This window comes from Erigeron canadensis, chromosome 2 (assembly GCF_010389155.1).
Source record: "Erigeron canadensis isolate Cc75 chromosome 2, C_canadensis_v1, whole genome shotgun sequence".
In the NCBI taxonomy this organism is placed as follows: Eukaryota; Viridiplantae; Streptophyta; class Magnoliopsida; order Asterales; family Asteraceae; genus Erigeron; species Erigeron canadensis.
Window position 1 is genome coordinate 46,591,601 of NC_057762.1, and position 24,988 is coordinate 46,616,588.

General features: G+C 33.6%; 2 protein-coding genes across 2 annotated transcripts; one reads left to right on the forward strand and one right to left on the reverse strand.

Annotated features, from left to right (window-relative positions):
* Positions 1-7,047: 7,047 nt before the first annotated feature.
* On the reverse strand, positions 7,048-9,157 carry LOC122588384 (pollen receptor-like kinase 6). Its single transcript, XM_043760490.1, has 2 exons — positions 7,828-9,157; positions 7,048-7,640 (listed from the first exon to the last, which is right to left on the reverse strand). The coding sequence occupies exons 1-2, from the start codon at positions 9,155-9,157 to the stop codon at positions 7,048-7,050; spliced, it is 1,923 nt and encodes a 640-aa protein (XP_043616425.1).
* Positions 9,158-15,013: 5,856 nt separating this feature from the next.
* LOC122589149 (protein TIFY 10B-like) lies at positions 15,014-16,262 on the forward strand. Its single transcript, XM_043761394.1, has 2 exons — positions 15,014-15,300; positions 15,395-16,262. The coding sequence occupies exons 1-2, from the start codon at positions 15,132-15,134 to the stop codon at positions 16,051-16,053; spliced, it is 828 nt and encodes a 275-aa protein (XP_043617329.1). The 5' UTR covers positions 15,014-15,131; the 3' UTR covers positions 16,054-16,262.
* Positions 16,263-24,988: the final 8,726 nt, after the last annotated feature.

Here is a 24,988-nt window from a genome sequence, read left to right on the forward strand (position 1 = left end):
AGACATGTGAGGTTCTTACGGTTGCAAAGTGTTATTCTTTTAAGTTTTAACTTATCAATGACAAGCATAAGAAACAAAGAATAAAAAAATAAATAATTTAAATTTTTTTTTATTTTAGAAAATCAAATATGTAACAGACTTCATCAAACTTAGGTGCAAATGTGTCATAAATGAAAGGGACAATTTTGTAATTATTAAAATATATAAAGGGTAAAATAGTAATTTTATTTTATCTCTCTATATAGCTGCATCTATGTATATGCAGTTTACTGCATCTATGATATCTCCATTTTTTTAGGGAGAAGATTCCTCCATTTTTTAAAATCTTGACCTTTGACCTTTTTAATATATGCTTTCGTAAAATTGTAAACAAAAAAGTAGTACTGTGTATATGAAAAAGAGGCAATTAAACAAGCATGGAAACGCTCGGCTGTGATCAATTTTTCGTAGGGGCATTGAATAGTTACAGGTAAACGGTTTGCATGTGATAAGGTAATCATGAAACCTTGACCAATATACCTTGCGGCTCGTATTGTTTGTCAATGAGTCCGAAATTAGTTGTCAATGTAAATGATAGATGATACTTAAATATTAGTACCTCGTAACCGGCATCATAGGTAAGTACAACAATGCCCAATCCTTACATAAATATAAGTATGGAAAAAAGGTGAAATGTAGATAGTTTTGTCTCTATTTAAAGGTAAAAAAAAAATGATTCCACAAGAATATCCGATAAAATAACGAAAGTTCAGAAGATTGCAAGAGGTAAATGGCCAACTAACCATATATGTCGATCGAGTATTACCGAATAACATTAGGAATAAAACTGAAGAACAAAACATGCATATAGCATAGCACACTTTAGTGTGTATCCAACAAAACATAACATATAAAAACCTATTTGAACACGTTAATAAAAAAACACAAAGACATAATAGACATAAACAAATCACAGGTAAGTACAATGTATGAATTTTCAAGCTAATGATATTTGTATTATGCACAACCTTTTATTTTTGAACGACAATTAGACTTGAGAGATAATTTCTATCCATGCAATAAGTTAAATAGGGATGAGCCAAAAATCCCAAATCCCGTTCCCGTCCCAGTACCGTCCCGATACCGGTACCAAAAATTGGTACCGAATCCTGAATGGGACCGGGACCGATACTTACTTTTTAGAGTTTTGGGGATCGGTACTAATCGGTACCGGGACCGGGAAAATCCCGTAAATCCCGACTAGTCCCGTACAACCGTAATTCAATTTCTTTTGTTTTAGGCTGGGTAGCTGGTGATGCAAAAGGCTATTATTCAATTGGGTTGGGCTAATAAATGGTGTTCATATTACTGCCATAGTACCTATCATATGCATTAGAAAACAATTTAAATAGCCTAATAAAAATCACCAGCATGTGGTGGAGTTGTCTGGTGCATATTGGAACCTGCCTTTTGGAAGTTCCATTTTTCTTTCTTTCTACTTAGACTCATGTATATATTAATACATATATATATTCTGTATACATGAACAACCATCTCGAACCATCTCTTTCTTTATAACAGTTTATCTATTGTTTACTGTATAATTTAACATGATATATACATATCAGTACCTTATAATATGAAATTTGTGTGTCCCATAAAAGGGCATATTCAGATCAATACAATTACTTCGTTAATTACGAAACTGCAAATCAAAATTCGGTGCTAGTCGGGATTTGATACCGAAATCCCGGTCCTGTACCGATTTGGTACCGGTCCTGGTACCGTCCCATATGGGACCGGGATCGGTACCCATTTTTGGCCAATTTCAGGATCGGTACCGTCGGTACCGAGACCGGTACGGGACGGTATCAGACCCATGCCCATCCCTAAAGTTAAACGTATTGATAGTATACCATGCACATTTTGTGAAAGTGTGAATGCAAGTCAACTTACTAGCTAAGGAGTTAGATATCACGTGCTTGCATGCGTGCACTTAGCCTGCCTGACACATGATTCCTCCTTAATCGGCCCATCCAATGCAATATGTTATGAGTACGTATCTGCCATTCCATTAATTTGTTGTTTTTTTGTAAAGTTCTAAATGTTTAAATAATAGAGTTTCATTAAACAATACGCGATTTAACTAATTTTTTTACATAATCGATAATCTTTGTTAAGAATCGAGGTATCATATTCACAAGATCGAACAAAAAACTTGATTCTATTATAATCAACTGTTACATCGAAAAAACACACATAAAACTGAATACAAACACATATATTTGTTAGAATATGAACACCTAAACAAATATAATCACGAATATGCGCAACGGAAGAATTCGAAACATATATGCAATCAAATTAATTAACAAAGACTATAATTGAGTCGTGTACCTTATGCAAGCTCCAATAACGATAATAATAATGAGATTATTATTGATGCTTAGGGTTTAAAGCAAAACCCCTCTACGATCGCACACTAGACACCCCGAATAACGTATGCTAGTACCCGATCACAAACCAAACAAACCTTTTGCTTGAACCTTAAACTTCAAAGTTGAAATCTCTCAAGGAGAAGGAATTTTCGGCCACTTCAAAGAGAAAGGAAGAAAAAGGAGAGAATTGCTTATGTGAAAACCATCATGGACTTTAGGTCCAAGTCCATTTTTTGATTTTCACATTTTAATCCTCCTCTTTAATCAATTAAATATAACTAACCCTTTAATTATGTTTAATTAATCATTTCGTGATCAAACTAATCAATATATTACTTTAATATATCAATTAATATTATCGAGTTACCGTGTCATTTCGTGTGACCTCGTAGGCTTAAATTATTCCCGGACATGCGATTTATAATAAAATGATCACACTCCAACAATATTTATATACATACGACGGTTATTTCTGAACCATTGTGTTACTTTAAACCATCGTCCCATGAGAGGGCTTACAACTGCACTTCTAAACCATCATGATGGTTTCTTCACATCGATTCCCCCCCCCCTCCCTCTTTTAGAGCTAAATAACATGTTTGGTCTCTAGACTCTAACGACTAATATAATTGAAGTCTAAACACATCTTAGACTAACTCCATATAAGTCCCCAAACTAATTTTGACCCCAAGACTCATACAATTATATCCAACAATCTTAGCTGTTGAATGTTATAAGAGAGCAAGAGAATTCCTGATTAGTCCTTAATCAACCCTTTAATAGAAGATATTTTCAAAATGAAAGGTTAAAGAGGAGGGGGGAATGAAAGCGTGAAAATGTGCAATTGACGTGTCAGAAAAATGAGAGGATCGATGCATGTAAAAGAAAAAAAAAAGTTATTGTTGATCTAACTAACAGAGTTTATTTGTTTAGGTTTTTATACTACATCAAGTTGAAGCCTAACTAAAAGTTAATCACATATTGGTTTTTTCTGGAAATTCAATCAGGACTACTCGGGTTATGACCTATCATGCACCGAAACTTCAAACAGGTAGCCGTACCCATTTCCGAAACTCCATGGAAACATTTCCACGTACGAAACACATATGAAACGTTCCTTTGAATTTTCTACATATACCAAAACGTTTCTTTGAAGTTCCCATACGGTTTCTAATTAATACCAAGGTTTTAATGGACTTTTTCTATTCCCCAAACCCAGACAGGTTATATTATATACAATTTGATCAACATTAAATTTTTTCTATTCCAAAACCAATTATTAAACACTAACAATCAATGAATGATCACTGATCAAGCATGTATTATACAATTATACATATACAATTATACATAATCTCTCAAGTCTCAAGTATTTTTCTATAAAAAATTGATATAATTTATATTTGTATATATTTTTATTGCCGTACCTGTATCCTTGATTTTTCAGTTTTGTCGTTCCCCGTTCCCGTACCCCTTTGTCGTACCCGTTTCGGTGCTACATAGGGTTATGACATTAGCTAGAGAAACTTCACAGTATAATATAAAGTCTTAAAGTTTAAAGATGTCATCTTAAAGACTTGATAATTATTTTGAGTCATCAAAGAAAGAACTACTCCAAAAATTACCTACAAGTAAGGTGAAAATGTTTTTTTCTTCTGATTATCTTTATTTGTTGTTGTTGTTTTCATTATAAAGTAGCAAAATTTTCTTAACCCTTAGATTGCAAAATTTTTATTAGAAACTGTAAATTTTCTCTCTCTTATACATGCTTTAGACAATACAAATTATTGTTCATCAATCCTAAGGAGACATCATGTTTTAGGCAATACAATATCAATTAAAAATATATATATAAATACATATATATATACTATAATGACTTGAGCTTGAATTATGGATATATGATTGATCTAGATCTAGTGTGTGTTTGTGTGTGTATTGAGAGAAAATAAGTAATTGGATTTTATTCTATGAAAGGCTTAGTAACAAAATGGGGGTGGAAGGGGATATTTATACATAAGTCTAATTAATACTAAGCCCCTTCCACTAATGAAAATTTACAATTAAACACCATAATTTATAAAGCTAACAATCTCCCCCTTGGTGTTGAATTGTAATTGATGCATCGTCTTCGGTCTTTAAATAAACATGATGAACCCATTTGTTGAAAAAATATTCAATGTTGAGTGGACTTTGAAGCTTTCTCATTGTCTTCAGTGTCTTGTATCAAACCATGACTTTGAATCTTCTCAACAATCATATACATTTGACAATGACTCTCTAAATCTTGATCTTCTCTTGCAACTTTGAATACTTTTGGAAGCATCTTTGAAATCTTGGTAACTTTTGAGCTTTGACAGCTTGAACTTTTGAATGTTGATTTCAACTTGATGTTGCTTAGAGAATTAACTTGAATCTTTGAGAAACGTGCGGAAGCTTGGTTTTGACTTTGAATTCTTATGATATGCGGAAGCTTGGTTATCATTGAATTCTCTTGGCAATGCAGAAGCTTGGTTTTGGAATGTGGAAAATTGATTTGACTCTACAATTTCAATTCTAACTTGTCTTTGGATAAACAATCATCTTGGGGCATTTGATTATTTGATCAACTTATTCTTGCTCCCCCTCAAACAAACATTTCTATCTTGGAGCAACTTTATCAAATAAACGAATAATCTTCAATTTCTTGCTCCCCCTCAAACAAACAATCATTTCGGGGCATATTTAACAAATCATGAGTTTACTCTTGCTCCCCCTCAAATGAACAATCTCTTCAAGCAATGAAAAAACTTAACTATCCAAGTATCAACCACTCAATCTCAAACTCTCTTTATCAACAAACAATGGTCATTTTTTCAACAAATCTTTCCATAATCGACCATATTTATTTTTTATTTTTTTCCAAATACTAAAATCATCTTAAATATTCTCGATCTCGACACAATCTTTCAACTAATCAAGATAATTATTCATTCCATTCACTAGCCTAATGAGATATCGAACAACCAAATAAAACGATTATCATCAATCGATATCTATTAATCAAACTCTACCTATAACCTTAAATTTCATCTATCAATCATTTACTCATTTCTCCCCCTTATAATGAATATGTGAAACGTGTTCATCATACAATACTGATTGATAGCATACACGGTAGATGAAAACATACAACATGGAATATAATGATTTGAGCTTGAATTATGGATATATGATTGATCTAGATCTAGTGTGTGTTTGTGTGTGTATTGAGAGAAAATAAGTAATTGGATTTTATTATATGAAAGGCTTAGTAACAAAATGGGGGTGGAAGGGGATATTTATACATAAGTCTAATTAACACTAAGCCCCTTCCACTAATAGAAATTTACAATTAAACACCATAATTTATAAAGCTAACATATACTATCTAGAAGTTTGTGAGCTCTGGATTTGTCTACAAGTGTCATTAGATTGTACGAGTAATTAATATTGTACGTTGTATGGACATGAACACAAGTGTCTCTGAACTCTGGTTTATTTATTTAGATTTATTTAGAAGGAACAAACTTTAGTTGTATCTATTGTTGGTGCAGAATATATATGTTGAAATCAAAATGTAACTAGTAATTAATTAACACGGCACGGAACTAATTATTTGTAGTAATTTATATTCAACCAATGCCTAATTAAATCTAACTTGTATGGACCAGGCTGTCAATGAATTTTTTTTACGGATGGGACTAAAATCGAATCAATTGGTGTCTTAGACATTTGCAAAAGTAGGAAGTCTGGTGTCTTAGACACCGAACTTTGCCATATACATTGAAATCCGGTGGTGTAGACACCGAACTTGGTATAGGTGGCACTCAGAAACCATATCATTTATTATTTTCAGAACACTATGCTGCAGAAATTGTGAAGTTTGGTTACGTGGATACTTCACTTCAATGGAAAAGTAGCTCCATGTGGGCAAGTTCGATCGGTATTTACAACACCGGACTTTAATGTACGTGGAAAAGTTCGGTGTCTAAGACCCCGGACTTTCTATTTTTGCAAATGTTTGGAGTGAAGTTCCTAGTTACACCAATTGATTCGATTTTAGTCCCATCGATCCGTACAAAAAATTCGGTTGTCAATGGGTTAGCCTTGATCCAGGTAGCTAGCGTCTACTGTTTTGTTTTGTGTGCGTGTCTTAATTACTACAGTAGTACCAAACAGATAGAAGAACCAAAACTATATATGTGTGTGTGTGGTTCATCCCGCCCCTTCTTTCTCAGATTAGAAAGCATCACTGCACTTAAATCTTCCGAAACTCTCTAATATGTCGTACACTAGCTAGCTATCAGGCCGGGTATGCTAGCTAATTCGTCTGATATGATGATGCATAAACCATATGTCGATCTACAAATTAAGACTTATGCACCTATATATTTTTCTTGTTTAATTTGATTCACATTCACTATGCATTACTTGTCACCTTTCAAGCCATATATATCCCCTTTGAAAAATTCGATCGATGCATGATCGAGGCACATTTTTGGTACGTTAATTGATCCATATATGCATGCATGCATCTTCTGATGACCGCGTACAGAACAGAGATCATTTATACATTAATGTGGTTGATGAAAATCATCCGATCCCTTAATTAACTAACCCGAATCTCCTTTATTCTTCTAACTGCCTGTCTAATGTCAATCCGGCTATCTGGATGACTCTCTGTACATGCGGCACCGATGTGCAAGAGTTTCTGCATTTCGCCTATAGAATTATTTGACCGCCCTACGACTGATGTGGTGATCTCTGGATCTAACAATTCCACTTCCCTCTGCTCTACAATAGCAGATTTTACCCATTGGACTACATCTGTGCCGCCTTTGCCTTTTGTATGGTATTGAGACGGAAATTTGCCAGTTAGAATTTCAAGAACGATGATTCCTAGGCTATATACATCACATTTGGGTGACACCGAATGCTTCTCATCTATTAATGTTTCGGGAGCTTTGTAGCCGGTTAACACGTTAGGGGCATGATGTGCATCGATAATACTGATAAGACCGTAATCCACAACGAGTGGCTGATTATCATGGCGGAGAAGAACATTGCTTGATTTCAAGTTTCCGTGAGGCAAGGCTAGCATGCCTAGTTCTGCATGAATATAACCCATTCCAAGTGCGATTCCTTGAATGATTTTCAAACGGGCTGGCCAATTAAGCTCTGCATGACTTTCCCCTCGATCACCTAATTATTACTCGTAATTAATGTACGCATTAATTAATAAATTTGCATCTATTCGATCTATCAGCATCAGTATATATATATATATGTATGTATGCTTTTACTAGCTAGGGTAATTAATTAAAATTACTGTAGGTAGGCTTAATTAAGTAGTGGTGATCTGATCGATCAGTAAATTAGGCCGGAGTACCATGCAATAGGTAAAGTAAACTGCCTTTAGGGATGTAGTCGTAGATGGCGAGTTTCTCCTTGTTGCGAAAATGGCAAGCCAGTGGTGCCAACACATTTGGGTGCTCCAGTCTTCCCAGACGTCTCATTTCTCCTTGGAAACCCTCTTTATCCATCATCTTATTTATTTCTTTCAGCCTTTTCACCACCAATGTCAACCCGCTTGACAGTTTCGCTTTATACGAACACCCCAAGGATCCGTTCCCCAGAACCTCTGCACCGGCTTTCATCAGATCCGACATCCCAAAAGCAGCCATGCCGCCTTTGTTTAACAGCACTACATCCCCACCCCCGCCCTTTTCAAACATTATCTTCTGGCGGGTCGTTGTTGACTCGTTTGGGCTAACCACGCCCAAATGATCAAATGAATCGTTAAGTTTTCGTTTCTCTGATGAGGACGTTGTGTCTAATTGTTTTTCCCTCTTCTTCACCAACACAAAGATGGCAATTATCATCGACAAGAGCATGAAAACAGAGACACCCATGAGCATGTAAGCCATCTGTAAAGACTCGGGAGGCGGAGGGGCCGGTGGCTTTGACGTTTGTATCATGCTAACACATAGCCTACGGAACTTTGGCCCGCAAAGCCCTGGGTTTCCATCAAATAAGGCCACATCAAATCTTGATAAGCTTGAAGGAATGTCCCCTGTGAGTTGATTACTTGAAAAGTTAAGCGACTCCAAAGTAGTTTGTTGCCCTATTGATGGGATGAAACCTGAAAACTTGTTATTTTCGAGATGCAACTCCATGAGACGGGGGAGTTGCGCCAAGGAAGAAGGGATGGAGCCTGAGAATCTGTTGTTATCCAACCATATCTTCTTCAAAGACACCATTTTGGTGAAGTAGTTTGAAGGAATCTCGCCCGAAAATTGATTCATTGACAGATAAATAGCCTTCAAAGCCCCGAGTTTGTTGAATTCAGGGATGGGCCCAGAAAACGAATTGTTCACGAGGTTGATGACCCGTAGTCCCTGCAATTGTGACACAGCAAAAATGTCTATCTCGCCGGATAGATTCAATGATCGGAGACGGAGGGCGGTCACAATCCCATTCTTAGCACAGATAAGGCCCACCCATCCATCGCACGGCCTCGTCCCACCTTGCTTCCATGAATCAAGAGACAGCGGGTTGTTTAAGGATTGCTTCATTTTTAGCAAAGCATCCACATCGCTCATCATGGCAGCAGATGATTTTGTCGTCATTATTATTATTATTATACTAATTATTGGTATTATCCTCATAAACAACAACAAATTACCTGGAGGCCTAATATGCCAACCCAAAAAGGCCATTTAATTATATATTAATTACTCCCAAAAATATTTTGCAAGCAAAAAAATGGGAAAAATTAATTACGAATCAATCTCAACTGTGGTTGGTTGTCTAGCTAGCTAGATTTTCTCATAGCCCATAGAAAGTATTACTTAAATTTGTGGCTAGCTTGATCAAAATCCGGCCATGTGGATCTTTTTAAAGATATATAGATACCTAGCTAATAAATATAGATCATGAGAGAGATTCATGCATGTTAATTTCTTTCAGGAAATTAATATTTTCATTCTCAAACAAGCAGGCCTCACTCCGTTTTGCATGCAACAAGAGAACTCAAATCAATAAGCTTCTCGTGGCTATCAAACCGATCTGACAAGCTTCGTCTTAATTGGGATCGTTGGAACACTTTTAATTTCTAATTTCTCTGTTGTCTTCTGCTTTGTTTTTGATTGATCGTTACACCATGTACTCTTACTCTTGTACTTGTATCGCCGTGTACTCCTAGCATCTCGTTAGTTTTCTTTCTTCTAATAAAGTTTTGAATGTTCAAAAAAAAATATATATATATATATATATATTTTCATTAATTCGATTAGATATTAACTCATGCATGTATACTACGTACTACTAATAATTTACTGCGTGCTTATGTTCTTGAGAACGTAAGTCATTTTTACCACAATTAATTGCTTAACTATATTAATTGGTTGGTACTAACACAACAGGTCAACAGTAGTGGGTCAAAAATTAAGGACTAATAATAATAATAAATAAATAAATCTTTTTATTTGACAATATATATTAATTGTATCATACTTTCGGCTCTTATTCAACAGCTAGCACTGCATGCAACCTATCTATAATAATCCTTGTAACAAAGAACACGATTTAAGGTACACTAATTACCAAGATACGTACTACGGGATTTGGTGTATGTAGCTTATGATTGAAGCTAGAGAAATTTTAACTCTCATATAAACTAACATACATTAATTTTTATGTTCCCATATTCTATGAAGAAAAAGAAATTAAAAAGTTACTCATATATAGTAATACTCGATCATTTAGTCATTTTTCGGTGTATATATTTTAACATATATCCCAGACACCCGATATATAATTGCCGGTTATGTTTATTTAGCAATTTAGATTATTATGTACGTTATACCTAATTAATATCTGAAACATAATGTTGGCAATAACTTTAAGATAGTTAGTGATCAATCAATTTAATTCATATGTTTAAAAATTAAATATTTGTAATAATAATAATAATAATAATAATAATAATAATAGAATTCACATGTAGTCAAATTTTTAAAATTTTAAATTGATTTCTATATATCTATACTTCTATATAGAAATTATAACCCCTATGTTGAAAATTTACATAAATGGGACATGCGAATTTACTATAATATCCTTAATGAATTAAATCACCATAAACCCTTAATATTAAATTACACTATTAGTCCATTATTTTACAAAAGATCTCTATTAACCCTTTTAAATCAAATACTTTTACGTTTTACCTACACTAATAGATGCCGCCACCACTGTTATCGTCCACTGCGGGTACCATGCTCGTATAAATTAAATTGAATTATCATTTTCCGTAACTTTCACATCCCAATTAAATCACATGCCACCTAACTGTTGTTTTTTAGAAACAAGGAAATTAAGATTGAGATGGGATATGAGTGGCTGGTGGTGCAGTGCACAGGGACATGTAATATATTCACGTGAAATGTGCCAATTACTAAACGTCCCTTCCAACTCTCCACTTGTGACTTGTCACTAGCCAGTGATTTTTGTCGGCAACAAAAAAATTGCGCAGCTCCTTCCACAAAATATAGTTTTTGGTTTAAAAAATACATATACAATTTTGAAACTATGAAATTAATAATTTATCTATCCACACGCGTACAGAATATCATCTACGTAGTATTAGTATCTTTTAGATTGATTATGAAGTATATATACTATTAATAATTTATGATATTAAATTATGAGTGTTATTTCAAGTTATAAAAAAGTTTTTTAATAAGTGGTTCAAAAAAACTTTACATCGACCTCCAATTGGAGAGACCATAAATGTTGTGCAAAATCTAATGAACGAAAAGGTTAAAAATTTATTAGTATGGGCAAAAAGTCATAATACAAATTTTGTAACATGAAAAGTAAAATTGGTAACATGAAAATCACTTCTCTTAAAAATATACAAGCGTAAGAATTTCTCATACTTGAATTCATTTACTTGATTGAGGCAAATAAATGGATGTTTGGTTCGAAAAAAGAAATATGATAGTCTGAAGGGACAGAGTTTACCCATATTAATCGTTGTGCTTTCGGGCGGATTAGTAGAGGGTTTTCCCCCACCGGGTATTTGAAATAAGCAATTCTACTTCAAGGGGGCTCTCTAGCGCGGACCGGTTAAGACAACGTATGTTAAACTTCCCGCTGTCGAATCCTGACACGAAGTTTCCAGCGAAATTCACCTTTAAAAAAAAAATAGAGAATAAATAATAAGAATATATACTCAGGATAATATTGCATGATAATTCTGTTTAACTTGATTTTTTTAACATTTCAATAATCTACCTTTGTAAATGTAGAAAGTAAAATATAAACCCTAATAAAATATCCAATATCAAAAATTTTATCAATGGGTCATCAACCTAATTAGTGTTCTTTTTCTGAGTTGAATATATAGAAGTTATGGAATATCGTTTATATATATATATATTAAAACAAAACCTTTAATTCTAAATTGAAAAAGTGTAAACCATTGATTAAATTTTAACTTTTATTTTCTATCATTTGATTTTCTTGAAGACATCATCATTGACCAAAACATTTTTAGTACTCATACTTTACTTTTATACAAATAAGTCAATTAATTTTATTTATTTTAGTTTAGTAATCGACCTAATTGAGTATTATCCAATAACTTAATTAACCAAATCTTTATAATAATGATACTCTAACTTATAAAACAAATTAATTTTTTTATATAATATATATTATATTTTCATGTATACGAAGTTTTATATATTACTCCGTATATATCTGTATTTCTAATGTCGTATAACTTATATTTGATAAAATTATAATTCAAAATAGGTTGATAAATTGAATATGATATTTAAGTTTTGATTAAAAAATATTTGTATAAATTTACAATATGCTTATTTATTTGTTTGATAATTTATACCTTAACTTTACTAATTATTTTTTGTAATGAATATTATTTTTTATATTTTTTTTAGTGTTTAATCGTAATAAAACATTAAAAATATTATATTGTTACGAGAAATTTCAATTACATTTTCTTTCCATCAATAATGTTTTATTTTAACAACACTACAAATATTTTTTAAAAAATCTTTATATTACATGATTTTTTTAATGTGATTGTTTAAATACATAAATTAAAATAACACCTTTGATAACTTTGAAACACATAGAGTATAGTTACAACTAGTGTTTATAAAAATATCATTTTTAATATTTTATGTATATACTTTAATTTTATGGTTGAAAACATTATTTATTAACATTTGGTATTATCTTAATTATAGTTCAAAAGTTTGTAGATATTAATTTAAATATTAAAAGTTTTTTAATATAAAAATCACATATTATGCAAGTAATAAAATAGTTAATAGATATGAAATATTAATAGATTATATCATAGTGACAGCCGGCTGGCGGCTATTAGCAATTTGCATTCTTTTGGTCAATATATATAGGCCCATATCTTATTTTTCAGTTTCCACACATGTCTTCTCACCGAATTGTTGATGCGTGGTTTAAAACAATTAGGGGGTGTTTGGTTCACAGAATGCTTTTGAAGGAATTGAAATTTATCAAAGGAATTGAAATTTAAAGGAATTAGAATCTGAAAGTTTGAAAATATATCATGTGTTTGGTTGACGGAATTCAATGGAATCTAGTTAAAGGAATTTGATTGTAAACTATAGAAAATTACAAAATTACCCATTAATAATCTTTTATAAGTAATAATAGATTGATAAAAAAAAAGAAAAAAAAATTGTAACAGTAATAAGATAGATCGATCTGCAAACCATAAAGCATTATACGAAATAGTTTTTTTCATCTCTTTCAAGACATCAACTTTTCACCTGCAACTTTCTTTATTTTATTCAACCTATACCAAATTTCATCAAATTTCATAAGATACCAATTTTCTTATATCCAATAACAATGAATAAAAAACAAACTATTATATAGCAAAAACAATATGATGGAGCTTGGATTAGGCTACTGCCAGAATTCAAAAGTAGCTACAACAGGAAACATTAACAACAACAAAGTGATGGTGGATGAGGTTTAGATCTACGAGCAGAACAAAATCCAAAGGAAGATTTTTTATTTGGATGTATAGTTGTGAAAGGGTATTTAGGTAAAAATGATGAATTTCATGGAATGTTTGAACATTCCATCCAATTAGTGAAGGAATTGTGAATTCCTTAATTTAAAGAGTTTGATGGAATTTTTTAAATTCCAATTCCATTCATTCATGAACCAAACGAGGGAAAGGAATGGAATTTAAATTGCAATTTCTAGGAATTCCAAGGAATTTCATGAACCAAACACCCCTTAAGTCCATATTACAATTGTTACATCCCTCTCAAGAAAACTATGGGATATAGTTATCTAAATTTGTTTGGTCTTCTTTGAATTCGTGATGTATTTTGAATAACATTCCATAAATATTTTGCTTAGTTCACATCATTCTATCTTACAGCTGTTTCTAAATTACATGTTTGTTTGGGATGAAATACAAAACTTTTAATAAAAAATACCTTCTATTAATCCACTATTACAGATATAAAAAGTGAGGCTCGAACTCAAATAAATCCTCACAAATTTGAAGACCTTATAACGGATACATGTTTTCATCTTATTAGAAAGGTATTTAGATTGATAAACTAAAACTAAAAGTTATATTAAAATTAAAAGTACCCTTTAAATCCTTCCAACTTACAAAGTAGCTCAACGACCTAAAGTGCAAAAAAATAAAAGGTATCAAATAAAATATGGCATAAACACGTGTTGATTGTCAAGACGCATCTTCTCGTGTTTGGCCATTTTGTATGGAAAAAACTTTTAAAATAGCATGACCAGTTTGTGAAGCTGCACCCAAAACCCACAATAGGAGAAACTCATGTTAGATCCCCACACACATATGTTTTCTCCAATCTAACCAGAAACCATAATGTCAGCTAGTTTGGGAGTTGATTTTCCTTCCAACAGGTTAGCCAAAAAGTTTATCGGCGCTTTTTTTCTAGCAGAAATCTCAATCTGTCAAAAAAGTGTGAAAGAAAAACATTTTTAATCAAATCGTGTCTGTATTTGAATCGCGTGAACTTTTTTTCATTTTAAAAATTCACCGATTCTTCTTTTGGGAGTAGATCTTCCTTCAAACATGTCAGTCAAAAAGTTCCCGTGAGCTAGGACCTATTTTTTTTACATTATTGGATACGACTCAACAAACAACTTTTAAAATTGTCTCTCATTAAAAAAATATCTGACTTCTGTATCCGAGTATAGGTTTAGTTTACGATAAATATTGTGGCATAACGAAAGAAACAAACGCCCTTATCCATGTGATGGGCCCCGCACATAGAACGTGACTCACATAGTCACATTTTTCATAAAAACAATTAACACGTGCAGAATATATGCTAAGCTAGAAGGAACGGTAATATATTTAAAAAAATTAAATAATACGAGTAATAATAAAAAGGTTTGTCCCCACCACGACAGTTAACACAGATGAAATGAAATGATGAAATGAAATGAACCCACCCTTCTTCTTTCTTTTAATATAAAAATAAAATGCAATCCATCCATTTCTTTCATCCCTCATTTTTCTTCATCACTTAAATAAAATATTCTTTTAAATATAATATTATATTGCACCACGCGGCGGCGGAAATTACATATAGAAGAAGGAATTGAAATTAAATGTCGGCAAGTACCAAACAAGGCACCGGAGACGGCAAGGCGGCTGCCGAGAAGTCCAAGTTTGCGGAGACTTGCAATCGTTTGAGTCTGTTTCTAAAAGAAAAAGGCAATCTTCGAGATATTAGTTCCGAAATCAATGCAAAATTTGCTGCTGCTGATGCTCCTAAAGGTATAGTATATAATATTTGATTGTTGTTTGAATTGATTAAATAAGTGGATATATGCCGTGGCACGTAATTAGTTCTCGTATGATATACGTACAGGTGTATCGGAATTAAATCCGGCGACCACTACGGTAGATTTTTTAAGTAATATGAATATGTTTGGGGAGGAGGAGAAAAATAATGTTCCAGAATATGTTATCTTAGATTCGTCTGATTCTATTGCTACTAGTAGTGCTGGTGCTACACTACAACACATAAATAGTAGGAGTAATAGTAATAGTAAAACCACCACGGGTGGACAGATGAGTATATTTTACAAAGGAAAAGTCATGGTTGTGGATGATGTTCCGGAAGATAGAGCCAGATACGTGATGCTGGTCGCCAAGAACGCCGGTGTTCCTCATCCTCTTCCTCATGACAACAACAAATCATCAGTTGATGAATTATTATTAATGGCGGCAGCCTCACCTTCTAAATATTCACAACAGCAGCAGCAGAAGAAGAAGGATGGAGATGATGTAGTTTTAGAAGAAATGATTAACAAATCATCATCATCAGCAGCAGCAGCAGCAGCAGCTGATTCGGATTTGCCAATTGCGAGAAGAGCGTCACTGAACAAGTTCTTGGCTAAGAGAAAAGACAGGGCAACGGTGCGAGCAGCTAATAATTATGCCCCTTATCACCACCAGATGTCGCCTTCAGCAGCACCAGGCGCCTCATCCTCATCCTCTGAGCGTAGTTTCGACCTCAATATGTAGTACTGTACTAGCTAGCTAGTAACTAAAAATTAACACGCATCATGTGCTTCCTTTAATTTTGTATGCAACACAACATACACACACAGCTTGGCCCTCACCTAGCTACAACACACACTTACTACCATAATACTCGTATATATCTATAAATCTAGATCCATTTCTTGGAAGATTCCGATTCTAATGTAATCAACTTTATATTTTATTGTTAATTAGTTTGTAGCTGCAGGATGTATATGATTCGTTTTAGCTTAATTTGCCGGATTAAGTTAGTCTTTCTTTACATAGATATTCTTCTTCAATTTTCTTTTTTGTTTTATCACCATCTCAAGAGTTATATACTTACACAACGACTTACTAAATACTATTATTATAATACGAGGCTTGGTACCCGCGCGTTGCGGTGATAATAATACGAGTACAAAAGAGTGGAGGAGGAATCGATATGCGTGTGTGTAAATAGAATGGAGAGAAAGATGTGATTGTGTGTTAGATATTGTGTTTAAAAAAATAGAATTAGAGGTAATGTGTGAATTATGGACAATATGAGAATATTGAAAAGATTGCTAAATTTCCTAAAACAGAGAGTTCAATATGTTTTATAAGTGATATAGAAGTAGGGGTATTTTAGGAATAATAAAAAATTACTGTTTTTTTGTTTTTTTTTTGAAAAGTAAAATTTCATTCACACTCACCCCGGCAAATAACCGGCGGTGTATAACTGTACAATATTTACATCAAAGCTAAAAACCTTTAAATTTACACCAATTCTCCCAAGATATAGCTTTGTGCTTCGATCTATTCTTAAACCAAAGATACCCTATCGATTTAATACTTTGAATTATGAAATTCGTGTTGAGTGATCCGTTGTCAAATTTGATTTCGTTCCTTGCTTTCCAAATACTCCAACACCCAATGATGATGATACCCCTAAGCGCTTCTTTCTCCTCCTTACTTTTCCCCGAGTGCTCGCTGATGTCTAGAAGGTCTTTCAAGTCGAACATAAAGAAAGGTGCAGTATTGCACCACGTCTAGATTGAATGCCAAACTCTAGCAGCTACGATACATTCACAAAACAAGTGATTAACTGTTTCGGTGCCATCATTACAGAGAACGCAGTTCATCTCCATATTCCCAAACGTACAATTTCTCTCCAACAAGGCCTGCATCGTGGGGATTCGGTTTAAAACCGCTCTCCACATAAACAAACTACACTTACCTGGAACCTATTTGCACCGAAGTTATCGTTACTGAACCTGTTGCTTATGAGAAATTCCTTTGCATTTTTCACAGTGAGCGTGTCATCTTTCCCTCCTAACCATACCCACTTATCCCTGCCGCTAACCCTAGTCACCTCCTCCATCTCACTGGTTAGCTGCTCAAGCTCCCTAAATTCCTCATATGTTTCAGGTCGACGCAGCCAATTCCAATTTATCCGTTCTTCATCATTGTCAAAACGAATTTTGTCGTTGATAAGGGATTTTTTATCTTTATCAATCTTGAAAAGCAAAGGGTAGGACTTCATTAACGGCCTATCAACCCACCAATTATCAATCCAAAACTTAATTTCCTTTCCATCACCTATTACTCCTTTAATCAGATTATTGAAACCCCTATTACCCACCTTCGCCCCTTCAATGCTTTTCATAATATTAGACCACGTACCAGGGATATATTCTTTTTGTATGGAACGGGGTGCCATCCTCTCTTAGTGTCGTGGATTGCACTGATTATTTTCCTCCAGAGGTTGTCCGTCTCGGTCTTATATCTCCACACCCATTTGCTGAGTAACGCCACATTTATATCTTTTAACCTACTGATCCCCAAACCCCCTTTGTCCCTTGGAGATGCAACTTTCTCCCACGAGACCCAATGCACCTTCCTTCCGGATTCCGAGCTTCCCCCAAAAAACCTCCTCATAATCTTTTCTAGACCTTCGATCACTCCCATCGATGCTTTGTACAATGAAAAAACGTAAGTAGGAATACATTCCATCACCGATTTGATGATGGTAACTCTACCTGCCATCGACAATCCAACAGCTCTCCATTTCGCTAGCCTTGATTCAAAGATGACGAATATAGAATTCCAATTATTCAATCTGTTCATGTTGGCTCCAATAGTCACACCGAGGTATTTAAAAGGAAAGATTCCAGCCGAACAGTGTACAATTCTCGCCATCTCCTCCACCTCAACATTATTCACTCCAATACCAAACAGATTAGACTTCCCTAGATGTATCTTAAGGCCCGAGCATATATTAAACACCCTTAGAAGTTTTGCCACATTTTCCAGATTCTCTTCTTCCCATTCGCCCATAATCATGCAATCATCTGCGTAAAGTAAATGCGATATAACCATCCCATCTTTTCCTAAACATTGAGAGAGCTTCCATAGCAATGATAAACAAAAACGGGGCGATAGGGTCTCCCTGTCTCATTCTTTTATGACATTGGAACTCAAAAGTAGGAGACCCATTCACTAATATAGACGACCTGGCTGATTCAAGGATACCCCGAATCCACTTACACCACTTGCTTAGAAAACCCATACATTACATAATCGAGATCAGAAAACTCCAGTTGACATTGTCATATGCTTTCTCAAAATCTATCTTGAACGCGAACAATTTTCTCTGTTTCTTCTTAGCCCAAGACATAATTTCATTGAGAACAAGCGGCTCGTCAATGATATTCCTGCCCCCGAAGAAAGCAGTTCGATTAGGGGAGATGACCGTCCCAAAAACCTTTTTCATTCTGTTGGCTAGTACCTTCGAAATAGCTTTATTAATCACCCCAATCAAATTGATAGGCCTATAGTCATTAAGCTCTACCGGATCTTTGATTTTCGGGATTAGGGTTATAAATGACGACCCGCAACCTCTATTAATCTTCCCTGAAACAAAAAACTCGTTAAACAAATCGATAAAATCATTCTCCAAGACGTGTCAGAAACGTTTGATGAGCCGGAAGTTGAAACCATCATGCCCGGGCGCCTTGTCATCACCACACTCGAACACCGCATCTTTTATTTCCCCTGGTGTAAAAGCCTTAATGAGTTCATCGGTCTCCTGACTATTTAGCACCGCCCCAGACCAGTGTGTCATCTTGGGCCTGGAACCCATTCTTCTTGAAACTTTTTTCTGAAAAAATCAAAAATATGTTTCTTGACAAGTTTTGGTTTATCCACCCAATTACCATCAATCTGGACTCCTTGAATAGCATTAGTTGGTTTTCTTTTGTTAATAAAGCCATGAAAAAACTTTGAATTCTCGTCTCCGTCTATCGCCCATTTAATTCTTGCCTTTTGCTTCAAGTCATTTGCTTTATCCTTTTCCAACTCAATCACCTTCCTTAAACATTCTGTTCGGATCCAGCTTTCCTCTTCATTTAACTCCCTTTCTTCGAGAATAATGTCCATCTCTTCCAATTCTTTTTTACATCTCTCCACCTCTTCCCCCTCATTTTCTTTTAATTCTTCACGCCACTCTTTAATATGTTGCCTTATGTGTTTTAATTTCATCATCAATTTGACATCCGCCCTACCATTGAATTCAAAAGACTCGTTTGATTTATTCACCACCTCAATAAGGTCCCCATTATCAAGCCATGAGTTAAAAAATCAGAATGGCTTTGGCCCATAGTTCAGATTCTTAACAGTTAAGAGAATCGGATTGTGATCTGACAAGAGTCGAGGCAATGCTCGCAAACTAGCAGTAGGCCATGCATCCATGACTTCCGACCCCATGAGGAATCTATCAATCATACTTAATTACTTAATGAAAATAAAACATATTGAACTCTCTATTTTAGGAAATTCAGCAATCTTTTCAATATCCCCATATTGCCCCTAATCCACACATTACCTCTAATTCTATTTCTCTAAATACAACATCTAACACACAATCACTTCTTTCTCTCCATTCTATTTACACACACGTATATCGAATCCTCCTCCACTATTTTGTACTCGTATTATTATCACCGTTTAACCACCGCAACGCGCGGGTACCAACCTTCGTATTATAATAATAGTATTTAGTAAATTAAAAATTACTTAATTTGTTAATTTCAATACCCTTTATAAGGGTTTATAGATAGGAGAGTGATATCTACAACAATACATGTTTTACATAGTTGTACATTGTGCAGTAAAATATGTTATTTTGTTGTAGATGACTAAAATATGTTATAGGCATATCACTCCCCATATATATTCTACATATTTTATTTTAATTTTAATAAAATATAATTGATATATACTTAATTAACCAACGTACAAAAGTTCTAATATTTCAATTAACCAATCAAAAGTAGTTTACTTAAAAAAAAATAACATTTGTTGTGAAATATAAGAGCATATATATATATAGAAAATGATTAATCCTCCTAACAAAATAGCCTAAAAATCCTTCTAACTATTGGATGATGACATGTGGAAAAATCAGGACGCAAGATTAGGAAAGAGAATTAGTGGATAACACATGTCACATTTTTAGAGTGTTAGGAGGATTTTTAGGCTATTTTGTTAGGAGGATTAGTCATTTTCCTATATATATGTTAAGTTTTCATCAAAAATTTTAAATTTTTATGTAAGCTTTATAAGAAAGAATGTACCATTTATATATCTATACTATTTATTAAAGCAAACCATCATTTTTTTCAAAGGACTAGCATGGTACCCGCGCGTTGCGGCGAGATACCATGGTAAAGCCTTCTCATGTCGTGAGTAGTTTCTCTAAATGGTTCTTCACTCAGGCTCCCAAATCGCATATTCCTCACCGGGTTCGGTTTCATAACCTTCGGCCCAACTCGGGACTTGTGGTGTAAGTCGGGGTTCCCCAGGGGGGTTGGTTTCGTAACCATCATCACTCAGTATTTCCATGTTATTCCGGTTGGCCTCCCGACCACGATCGCCCCCTCAATTTCTAGTCTTTCTAGGAGTTGTTGAACAAGGTAAATATCATTTGCTAGATTCAAACTCTTCATATGTAAACTCGTCAAGTAGAGACGGGTTTGTGAGAGATGGTACGTTTGTCATGATTAGAGACATAGTGTATGTCAGTGTAAGGTTGGAAGGTCCTGTTGTTTTTTTTTTGGTAATGGATATTCAACACCCATGAGCAGAGAAGTGCAAATAAAAATACTATCATTTTTAAGCACAAGAATATATAAACAACTAGAGTGGTGCCCGCGCGTTGCGGCGGCAACGGTCTATAACATTTTAGACACCGTAACGATTAATAGGTTCAGTTTACTTTCATGAGATGCGTCAATGCAGGGCCTAACCGTATATATCATTTTAAAAATAAGTCGCGTATTAGGTAAAAAAAAATAATGAAGTGCAAACACTAACCATGAAAAATAACCACTTACAATTGTAGGGGAGAAGACCAAGGCAATTAAAAAAATAAATAGTTAAAGATTAAAATTCAATACGAATATACAAAGGACAAAATTGGTTCGTAATTTCGTGAGTTATAAAAAGGTAATTATTGTTTAAACATTTTGTAATATAATCTATGACAATTAAGATGTTTTTTCTTATCCGTAGCAATACCTTCAACAATAATTTTAGAGTTAATGGAGATTTTATAACAATATGGGTTTTAGGTAATTGTGGGATTTTTTTTTATTAAGGTTAATTTCAGAGATAAGGTGTGTGGAGGTAGTTTAAATGTAGAGGGTATATTAGGTAATTCAAAGGTAAAGAATTGAATGGAGGAAGGGATAGATTGTTTATATAGGTAGTATAGATGGGTGCTTATATAGGTAGTATAGATGGGTGCTGGTAACTACAACATGTATATTGTGAACATATAAGTGTAAAAAACGAAAGAGCTGCTAGATAATATTTTAGTAAACGTAAAAGGTTTAGTGTGGAATGAAAGATATTTATATACAACTCAAATAAATCATGGCATTTTAGTTATGAAAATTATTATCAAGGTTCTTCAAAAAGTTTGTAAAGTTAGGAATTATATGTTGGCCGTGGGATATGTATTGATTTTAAATCAATTATCATCATCTATTAATATAATATAATTACCATAATTAGTTTGTGAGCACATGATGTGTAAATAAGCTGTCATCACTATTGGAAACTTGTAATTGATAAGAGTGTAATAAAATTACCATAAGAAGTGATAGATGAAAGAGGGGGACTATATTTGTTAAGTGATTTGTTAATGTTAATAAGAGGGGGGTTATATTTGGACGTGAATTAATAAAGTTACCATAAATAAGCTGACACATATATTTGTTACGTAATGTGTTAATAAGCGAGGTCATAATAGACATTTTCTCCCCTCTAACTTTCAACAGGGGGCTATATTTTTTAATAGGTAGTATAGATAAAAAACCAATAAGTTCAAAATACTCCTTAAAAGTTAAAATATCTTTCAGAAATTTTATTTTCAAAGTCTAACCTTAACTTTTAAATGACTAAAATATTTCATTTACATCAATTACCTTTGTGTATATAAATATATAATATATAATTTCATCATATTTACATCACATGTCTAAAATAACAAACCCATCTAGTTTAATTATACGGAGATGAAAACTGGATATTTCTTGTATCTATAAATATAGTAGGTCCATACATTTTGAGAACGTTTAGAAGATGTTTGTTTGTTTAAGTTATTTATTGAGAAGACCATGTTTTGAGTTAAATGTATACATCTACACAAGTTTTTATCCATGTCATTTCTTTAAACATGAGGCCCTATATAAATATAGTTAAATGATAAATAGTTTAAAATATTTTTTGATGATCTTTCTAAACTATAAATAGATAGATATCCCCTCAAGTTAGGGTAACTTGAGGAGTTAGGATAATTGCGACCCTTGTAAACAAAATCATGGGTCAAGATTTATATATGATAATTAGATCTGACCATAGAATTTCATCCAAAGGTTAATAACCCTTCAACTTTACCCTCAAGTTATCCCTAACTTGAGAAAACCCATAAATTTTTGACATATGTAATATGTAGTTAATTTTTCGTTACCTCATCATTTGATTTTTTTTATATGTAATGATTTTGTTGTTAAAAGGATTATAAGGGGTTAATTTAGAGGATATATCATTATCTGTAAAAATATTATGACATTTTGTTTTGGTAGCGGTTAATTGTTACCTTTTAGGTGACAAAATTTGTCTTAATTTATGTTTGAATGTTAATAATCATTCTAAAATACCAATAATATTTAATTTGGTTTTTTGTAGTGTCTATCTAAATTGATAAGTTTTTGGTTCATAGAGGGATAACTTGGATTGATTAGCTAACCAACCTATTAATTACTAGGTGAATTAAACTTATTTTCCATGTCGAATCAAAGTGATGCTTACTCTAGGCAAATTGTAGGTTACATACTCGAGCTTCATTGTCGTTTTTATTCCCTTGGGGCCGGGTGATCAAGAATTTTTGGGTGCATCATTAAAAAAAAGGCTTTGGAGTTCTTAGAGATATTCAACCTACACGTGCTATTTAGATGGAAACACCATATTTTCTTGATTGTTCAATTATTTGATTACCATGTTGATTTGTCTTTGAATATTGTGGTTTCAAACCTGATGTTTCGCTGTTGTGTATATGATGTAGTGCCCATGGGGTAATAAGCCCACACTTGCGGAAACAAGTTGAAACCCATGTAGGGCAATGAGCTACACTAAAAAAAAATGTCATGTAGTGGCACACAAAAGTGTCGCTAGATATCAAAAAAGTGTCACTAAAGTCCTGTTGGGTAATGGGTGACAAAAAAAAAGAGTGTCACTAAAAATGCTGCCACTAAAGGGTTTTAGTGACTTTCTAGTGTGTCACTATTGTACTTATGGTTTTTAGTGACACTTTTTCGTTATGTTACTATTGACCTTACAACTTTTACGTTATGTTACTATTGACCTTACGACTTTTAGTGGCAATTTTTAGTTGTCACTAGAACTTTATCATCTTTAGTGGCACTATTAGTTGTGTTATTGCAGCCTTGATAGCTTTTGGTGACACTATTTTGTCGCGTCATTGTTGTCTTGTTAACCAAGAATGCTTTGAACATTACAAAATAAAAAGGACTACACCAAATTAGAAATATACCATCAAAATTAATTACAAATATCACCAATTAAAATTTAAAATAATAAAAAATACCCAAATTTATATTTTGACATGGATTAGACAAGTATACGCTTCATTCATATTCTACGGTTCCTCCGACTTTCCAATTCATTCCCACATGTAAAAGAATCTCATTTATTTCAAGGGGATAACTTGGATGATGTTAACATTATTTTGGTTGGATGATGTTGCTCTCACAAACCATTAAAATCATGGGGGGATTTTTGACATGTGTAAAAATTGATTTAAGTGAATTTGTGAAAGCAACATCATCCAACAAAAATGATATTAACATCATAAATCATTTTCCCTTATTTCAATATCATATATCTAACCACACAAAGTTATTTGAACTCAGTTTCGCAATTCTCATAACCAAACTAACCAACCTGCTTTATAATTTGTCAAATTTTATATTATTTTTTCTAACTCAAGTGGATCCATAAGTTTCAAACACCTTAAAATAGAATATATTTTTTGAAAATGGTTTGTAAGATTGTGGGTTTGAGATGTGTTTGGAAAATGAAAATGGAGAGTTTTACGAGTTGTTTGTTAGAGGTGTTCCTACATATTCCAAAGCGAGATGTGAGATTCGGGGATACGAGTTTGTTGCCGGAGATGGTGGTGGTGGTAATGATGAGTGGTGACGTCGGAAAACTGATGCCGCCAACCACAACCGTATAATCAGTTGACCACCCCCGTATAATCATGACGGCCACCACCCTTTCCTTGAACCGTCATCACCGATATCCTTTACTTGAACGATGCCACCGTATTGTGATTATATAGATAAGTGACCAAGAAATATGTATATATATT